Source organism: Dendrobium catenatum, unplaced genomic scaffold (assembly GCF_001605985.2).
Source record: "Dendrobium catenatum unplaced genomic scaffold, ASM160598v2 fragScaff_scaffold_1022, whole genome shotgun sequence".
NCBI classification, from domain to species: Eukaryota; Viridiplantae; Streptophyta; class Magnoliopsida; order Asparagales; family Orchidaceae; genus Dendrobium; species Dendrobium catenatum.
Window position 1 is genome coordinate 1,056,408 of NW_021319484.1, and position 8,233 is coordinate 1,064,640.

Here is an 8,233-nt window from a genome sequence, read left to right on the forward strand (position 1 = left end):
AGGTGGTTTTATGTGCTTCTGAGTGTTTCTGTTGATTCCTAATGAACTTGAAAGCTTGATTATTGAATTAACGCCAGTGGTGAATAGCTAAGCTTGGTTACTGATATTTGCAATACAAAATGAGTTAAAATCAAGAAGGCACCTTCCTATAATATAACTATTTGATTGAATAATAAATGGTCCTACAATAATTTCAAGCCCTAACAATGCAACATGAGTTGTGATATGCCGTTAAAAATCAGTTTGGTCGGATGCCTTGATGAGACACCAAACAACACAAAAAAAATGAGTCTATTTGATGTCAAGTAAACTCAAATCAAGCACTTAGAAATATAATTGAAAATTTTAGGATATTAATTGAATGATAAAATGTCCACTTATGTATCGAATATGTAGGTAAAAGAGTAAAATTGACAGCAAAAGCGGCACGACGCATTAGTTGAAGGATTAAATGATGTTCAATCGTTGAACGGATTGCGTCGTTGCGATTAGAACATCAAATTCTCCTAATCAAATTAAAGCAATAACATAAATAATCTAATTCAGTTAATTGTTGTTGCAGGCTAGAATATTTGCGATGATAGAGTTAGTAGTGTTGCATGAATATCCAGCTCACACACATAACACAAGATTTTTTACATGAAAAATCCTGGAAAGGGAAAAAACTACGGGGCATGGCCTAGTTGAACGTGATTCCACTAGAATTCGAGTAGGTTACAACGGGCTAACTCATCCTCGGGGGAGATAAGATTACAAATGTCAACTGTAAAGTTGAAATCTAGAGACAAACAAGGATGCTAGTTCGGCGTCACTTGGTGGTATGGTAGAATTCTGGGTCTCAGGTGGCGATCTGGCAGTATGGGCTTCTGATGGTGGTCCGGTAGAGCTCCAGGCCTCTGGTGGTGGTCCGGTATGAGTGAAAGCCTCAAGTGGTGGTCCGACGGAGTTCAGGGCCTCAAGTGGTGGTCCGAAAAATGTGAGGGCATCAAGTGGTGGTCTGGCGGAGCTCAAGGCCTCAAGTGGTGGTCTGGAGGAGTTCAGGGCCTCAAGTGGTGGTCCGGCAGATGTGAGGCCTTAAGTGGTGGTCCGATGGAGTTCAAGGCCTCAAGTGGTGGTCCGACGCTGCTCATGGCCTTAAGTGGTGTTCCAGATGAGTTTAAGGCCTCAAGTCGTGGTCCGGCGGAGTTCAGGGCCTCAAGTGGTGGTCCGGCGGAGGTGATGGCCTCAAGTGGTGGTTCAGCGGTGCAACGACATCAGGTGGTGGTCCGGTGGAACTCATGCGATGGTTGAGGAGGATCAAGGAGGCAAGAGTGATTTCCGATCTCTCTCTTGAATCCTTTGGCTTTGGTTCCCCTTTCAAGAGGGAGGATGAGTCTATTTATAGATTTTTTAGGGTGGCATGACCCGTAAATAGGAGGAGGATCAAGGGCAAATGAGGAGTGGTTTAAATGGACGGTCGATGTTGAATCCCTTGATCATGGATCGTTCGTTAGACATTTGAAGGTCTTCATGATGTTGGAATTCTACGATCTTGGGTTCATTGGATTCATCTAGTCGAGCTGCTCGATTCGACTATAAGCATGTCACGTTTGGAAATTGTTTGGTAATCCAAATTGTGGTTCAAACCTTCCAACATTGCTTCAAATCCTTGACTCAAACTCATTTAGGCTCGGATTGAGTCGAATTTGGTGTCGTTGGGTTCGTATTTCCGAGACGTTTAGTTCGACTATAAGTTTGTTGAAATCGGAGTTCGGATGACTCCAATTTTAATTTCAGAAGTTTCCAACTTGATTTTGCCTTAGGATTCGTGCCTGATCAAGATATTTTATGTGGACATATCAATTATTATTTTCACTCTATGAAGTATAAAGAGTAATAATTAACTGATTAATTATCAGTTTATTATGATTTATTGTTTTATTGCTATTTGAATTTTACATAATTTTTAATTATTATTTTTATTAAGGTTAATTAGATCATCAGAATTCAAAAATTATAGCAAGCATGAGGGAAATTTTAATAAAATGTAAATAAAAGAAACAAAAATAATAATTAACACTACACATACTTTCATATAAATGATAAAATGTGTATAAAACATGTGTTAACATAACTTAACATAACATAGGTTGCAAGATAACTAGTGCATTAGGCACCATAAATAACATATCAAGTGTGTTGCCTCCCATACAACGCTAATTTTATAGTATTTAGCCAAACTTGCCTAAATATTTCAATTTGCTGGGCTATATAGTTTTCTTTCTCTAAATGGTTTCCATTAAGATCTTTTTCTTTTTCTAGCGGATTAATTTCATTTTTACTCAATAAAGATCCAAAAGATCTACTACTAATTGAAATTGCAAGCTGATTTAATTGATTTTTCCAAATTTTAATAGAAATCGCTTGATTTTGCAATCGAGATCCTAATTGTATAACTACATCTTTCAATGCTATTTTTTATTTTCAAATTAATTGTTTTGATTCAATCCTCGAGGATATATAAGTTTATGATTAACAACAGGTTGTTAAGAAGTGTTCCAATTTATTCCTTGATTATACTGTCAGTTATTCCATTGATTATTATCGCCTATATTATTTGAATAATTAAAATTAGGATTACTCATCTAACCTAGATTATATGTATTTAAATAGGGATTATTTTGTCTTCCAACTACATTAATATTTTCATTCCATTGCATTATATTTTCTTCAATTAAAATTTGATTCTCTCAGGACTCAGTTCCTATTCTAGAATTTATTCCTATTATATTCAATTTCTTAGAAATCGCTGCAACTTGTGAAGTCAAGATTGATAAAGCATCAGATTCATAAATTCAATCTATTTTTTTTAGGATTTACCCTTTCAGTAGGCCACTTGAAATTATTAGTAGCTATTTCCTCTATTAATTTATATGCTTTCTCAAATGACTTAGATAATAATGATACTCTAGCTGCAATATCAATTATAACTTTAAGAGATCCTACCAATCTATTATAAAATATTTGAATAATCAATCAATCAGGCAATGCATGATGGGGGCATTTTCTAAGCATTTCCTTAAATCATTTTCAACCCTCATAAATAGATTCTCCTTCAAACTGAGTAAAAGAAGTTATGTCATTTCTAAGTGTGATAGTTTTTGAAGGTGAAAAATATTTAGTAAGAAATTTATGAGCCAACTCATTCCAAATGGTTATAGAGCCTAGGGATAAAGAATTCAACCAAAATTTAACTTTGTCTTTTAGAGAAAATGAAAACAATCTAAGTCTAATAACATCATTACTCGCATCATTGTAGTTAAACATTGCACAAATTTCTTAAAAAAACTAGATAAATGTAAATTCGAATCTTCTACAGGAAACTTGTATTTATAGTTCTATTTATTGAGCTTTATATCATATTTGGAGGGAATGAAATAATAAAAAATTTAAAGAAACTATTGATAGCATGGCCACTATTTGCTATAAACTCATAAATGCTATTCTTCTTAAATCATATAAATAGGTAAAATTCTAGGAGATGAAATACTTAGGCTTCGTTTGGGACGGCTTTTTTATTATTTTCTAAAACGGAGTTTTAGTACCAAAATAAAAAAAAATGTACTAAAACTCCGTTTTAGAAAGCAATTAAAAAGCCGTCCCAAACGAAGCCTTAATCTTCTGAAACATGCGGTGACTTTGCAGTCCATCGGCTCTACTTTATTTTTTTTCTTAATTCTAAATCTCCTCTCCTAAAGTTCTATTTTTCTTTTGCTTGATTGTATCGATTTTTTTTTTTTTTGGATTTTGTAACTTTTGGGAATTTTTGGAATAGCTTTATACTTTATCTTGAATATATTTATGATTAGATTTGGCTAGCTACTTCATAATTGGTGGGTCCAAATACAATGATGCATGAACACTCCACTTGCTTATGCTAAAGTTTTCCAACCCTATAATGAATGCATTTATGGCTACAAATTATTCTTTTTTTATATGAGATGGGTATAATGCTTAATCTCATCATATGATTTAATTAGAGGCTAATATTTGTTCTAATTCACTAATAAGTATTTGTTTAGCAAAAACTTTTTGGCTAATGCATGTAGATGCAATTTGGCTACTGTTTAAAAATTTATATATTTGCCAAAATCCTGATTTGCAATCAAATTTGCTAAAATACTTTTTATCCTGTATTATCATTTAGTCTTTTATAGTTGATAACCATTCTTGCTTTATTTCGGTTGATTTCAGCATGATTTCTAACCATAAAAGCTGCAGATCTATGTGGTGATTTTGATGGTTTTATTAATTTTAACGTTTTTAATTCATTAATTTGAATAAGAAATTCTTCTTTATCTTTAGGTGAATATTCTAATTCTTTAGTTTTAATTATTAAGTCTGGATTTATAATAGGTAGCTCAGCTAATTCTTTATTTTTATCCCAATGTTTAATTGGGTCTTCGCCTATAATTTGTATTTCTTCAGCTAATTGAAAAATGTGTTCTAAAGCTTTAGGGATTGTAAAAGTTTGTTGTTTATCAGGTGATGATGATTTATAACAATGGGAAAGATAAAGAGAGACGAAGGGATCGTAAAAAGTATTGGTAGAAACAGTTGGTAAGGATCCATTCATGTCTATATAATATATTTTTTCAATATTGGAACATTTACATAAAACTAATGTTCTATTTAGACTAAGATAATAAATTTTTATTAAAGCTAATTGCCTGTGAATCAAGCTGGTTATTGGGAATCTCCAACCGAAAATCTTATTTTTCACTCCAAAATACAGTGAAACTAAAAAAAGGTGTGATCCATCTCCAATCTAATCCATTTTGCGCCTATGTAATCGTCTTTCTCTTTCGCGCGTTTCTTTGACAAATCCGATAGAAATAGAAAAATGACGCAGGTAAACAATTGCATTGTTCACCCTCAACCAAATACCGGAAGTTTTGCCGTTCGGCTGGAGCTCGCGAGCGACGCCATTCATGCGTTTGAAGTTCGGTTGGAGAATGCCTAATGACAAACAAGGGATGGAAATTGTATATTATATGAAGATTTACTCAATATTTAGAAGTTCTTTTGCTCATTTTTTAGTTCTATTTTTAAAGTTTTGTTTTGATTTTTCTAATCTTTATTGTAGGGTTGTTTAAGGCATCATTCTAAAATAATTTGTAGAACAAAAAATTTTTGAATTAAAAAATTTTATATTATAAAATTGATTTAGAAAGAAATAAAAAAACTCCTAAGTTGAGTTGTACTTTTATTTTTTTAGACAATTATCTCTTATAAGTTATTCAAAATGAAATTAGGTTTTGTTCTCAAATTTTTTTAAAGAAAAAATCGGATTAGTATTTGGTTTAATTTGGATTTAGCCTGAAAAAGCCGCGTGGCCGTAGGAATTAGGGTTCGGGGAGCCTGCTCTACAGAACCGACACCTCCCTAAGCCTCCTCCCCAATACCCTTGAGAAGAACTTGAGCTCACTGAAAGGTTATTTGAGCCCACGCCGGACTGTGAAGGAAAATGAATTTATCCTCCTCGTATCCGACGGCAACGCGTGCTGCGAGCAGATCCATTGAGCTATTTCAGCAGTCTCTTGGAGGGTTAAAAGCGTCGGCATCTCGTGCTCTGAATACAGTATCCGAAGTAGAAGCAAGCAAACCCAAGCGGAGGAAGAAGAAGAATCTATTTGACGTTGCGCACTTTCTTCCCAATTGGGGAATTGGGTACAAGATGTGCAAGAGCAGTTGGAGGGATCTTTCCTACGAGATCACCAAGATCAATCTCTACAAGGATGGGCGCCACGGCAAAGCTTGGGGCGTTAGATACAAGGCCGGTGAGTTTTTTCTTTTCCTCTTAATTGTTTACTGATCTGTTGTGGCATTTATTCTTCGGATGCATGAATATCATTGACGGGTGCTTGCTTTAGGATCTGGTCAGGTTTGGATTTTGTACTTTGTCCACACATTGAACACATGAGATATTTGGTTTATTGATTTTTTTTTTCTGAAAGTTGTAAAATTGACACCGCTTCATTTGAAGGCCATGAAAGAAAGAATGATTTAGATGCAGTAGGATGGCAATGGATTTTGGATGAATTAATTTCTGAAAGAGGGTGAAATTACCCTCTTAATTCCGTGTTTTCAACTATTCAATCTGTGCATTTGATACGCAAGATGGAAAATGCTTGAAGCTTGACAGGTCTACTCTCCCCATAATTTGATTTTTTTCTGAAATTTTCAAAGCATGCGCATTAGGAAATTCTAACTGACATTTCCTGTTTTGGTCCTGATTAGTAAATCTAAGGTTCTCATAAAATGGGCATTCTAGGCAGCCAATATTTTAACACATACATATAAATAATCTATTCCATTCTTTCATCGGTGGTTTCTTCCTGAATGACTTGATAATAACAGTCCTTGCGTTTGTGGGCTTTGTTTAGAATGCCTAAGAGTACGTTAGAAAACTCTCTCCTTTTCGGATTACCATAATATTTTTTTAGTTACTATTGTGCTGTCTCATCAGAAGCTACTATTTATTTTAAGTTTTATATGCGGGTTTCAGTTGGAATTTGCTTTGTTAATCTCTCTGTGTTTACAAGCATAGAAATTAAACGAAATTTAAAAAACTAGTACCTTTTACATATTTGTTCAAAATAATTAAACCATGAGGAGGAAGTCAAGAGTATGGCGCCAACCGAATAAAATTACATTTAGTTAATACATGTGTGGTTTATTTACAGAAATTTCGTAAGCATTACTCTAGCACTCTTTTAGTTTTACAAGATGGCTCTAAGCAACAAAAAAATAGTGTTGTCTGAGTTGTGCTATATCTGATTACTCCAAATTGTTGTACATGAAACTTGGCACATTTTAGTGCATAATATGCATACTTTATCTAAAGTTGAATCTTAGCTTGATCTGATACCTAATGGAGCTTCTCATGCAGATGGAAGTGTGTCTTCTATGTTGCCATGTGAAGATATCCCCTCCCCTCTCTTTCATCCTCATACAAAAACTTTCAATGATTTTTGAAAGAAGAACAAATGGGAATCGTGTGGTTGGTAAAAAGGAGAAAACTAGAAGGATAGATTGATGAAATGTTAGAAGAGAGGAGAAGGAATATTATCCCGTTGTTGATTTGACTTAGATCGCATTTAAGAAACGATGAAATTTTTGAAAAAATACTGAAGTATCTTTCCCTTTGAGTAAAGGACTAGCCACTAATCAGTGGTGCATCTTCCAAATACTTTTGAATTTTAGAAGAAACCAATGAGCTATATTGAAATCATATGATTTTGTAAAAACTGTACTTGGGAGTGTAATGATCTTGACCAGTTAGAAAGCAAAATAGACAAAGAAAACTTAGCCTGAGTTGTTTGGTCAAATCTGCAAACCACTTTTTTTACTAGTCTAGAGATTTTGCACTTTTAAAACTTCCGTTGTGTCGCTGAATGCTTGCTTATTATATATAATCAATCTTTCTTCCCTGCATTCCTTACGCTATCTAGTGCCTGGGAGTTTGTCTTTTTTCAACCTCACACAAATATTGGCCATAGTTGTCATAGGATGAGTTTACTTCGCATTTTTTTTTTCTTGCAAGTTTGTATAGTTTAAATTTATAAACGAATTTTCTCAATGAGTTTTGCAATGTGCAATTCAGAGCCATGTCTCGTTTCTATCCTTCTCTTGTTCACCTGCAGGCTTACCAGTTTCTGATGTTCCTGTGAAAATAAGTGGGGTTAATAAAGGTGGGTGGAAATATCTGAAAGATTCAAAGAAGAAAGAAGAAAACTCTCCTGAAGCAAATCAACCTATTCAGTCATAGCTCACTAGTTCCAAAACAATTTCTGTACCTTCCTTTGAAGTAGGATTTCACCTCCTTGTTTTGTATTACTTTGCTTGAACTATTTAAATCTTTTAGATATTTTTAAGATCCATCAGAAACTTGTTGGGTTTCTTTACTAAATCTATAGAATTTCTTGTTCCGTAATCTGGTTTCTATTCATAAATTTGCATATCAATTAAATGAAAATGAGTAATTTTAGCAGAGAGATATGTTGAAGTTGACCTAAAATTAGGATTAGATTTGATAGGTGAATTTTGGCAATTTAAAATGAGAAGATGAGAATCTTTGAATACAATGATTAGAAGAAGAATTAGAAATTAAATGGCAAGGAGAATAATTAAAGGGTAATGGGTAATGTTATAAGTTATTATATGTTGATGTCAATAAGAAAAATGATGTTAA

General features: G+C 33.8%; 1 protein-coding gene and 1 non-coding gene across 2 annotated transcripts; both read left to right on the forward strand.

The window, feature by feature from the left end:
- Positions 1–3,025: 3,025 nt before the first annotated feature.
- On the forward strand, positions 3,026–3,132 carry LOC114580440. The gene has a single exon (XR_003701840.1). It is a non-coding gene; the product is annotated as a small nucleolar RNA R71 (small nucleolar RNA).
- Positions 3,133–5,363: 2,231 nt separating this feature from the next.
- On the forward strand, positions 5,364–7,975 carry LOC110107144. The gene is made up of 2 exons (XM_020837315.2): positions 5,364–5,819; positions 7,686–7,975. The coding sequence occupies exons 1-2, from the start codon at positions 5,507–5,509 to the stop codon at positions 7,808–7,810; spliced, it is 438 nt and encodes a 145-aa protein (XP_020692974.1). The 5' UTR covers positions 5,364–5,506; the 3' UTR covers positions 7,811–7,975.
- The last annotated feature ends 258 nt before the right edge of the window (positions 7,976–8,233 follow it).

Coding starts and splice junctions, on each gene's coding strand:
- LOC110107144 (XM_020837315.2), top strand. CDS start 5,507: ATGAATTTATCCTCCTCGTATCCGACGGCAACGCGTGCTGCGAGCAGA. Junction 5,820..7,685: donor GGGCGTTAGATACAAGGCCG/GTGAGTTTTTTC, acceptor GTTCACCTGCAG/GCTTACCAGTTTCTGATGTT.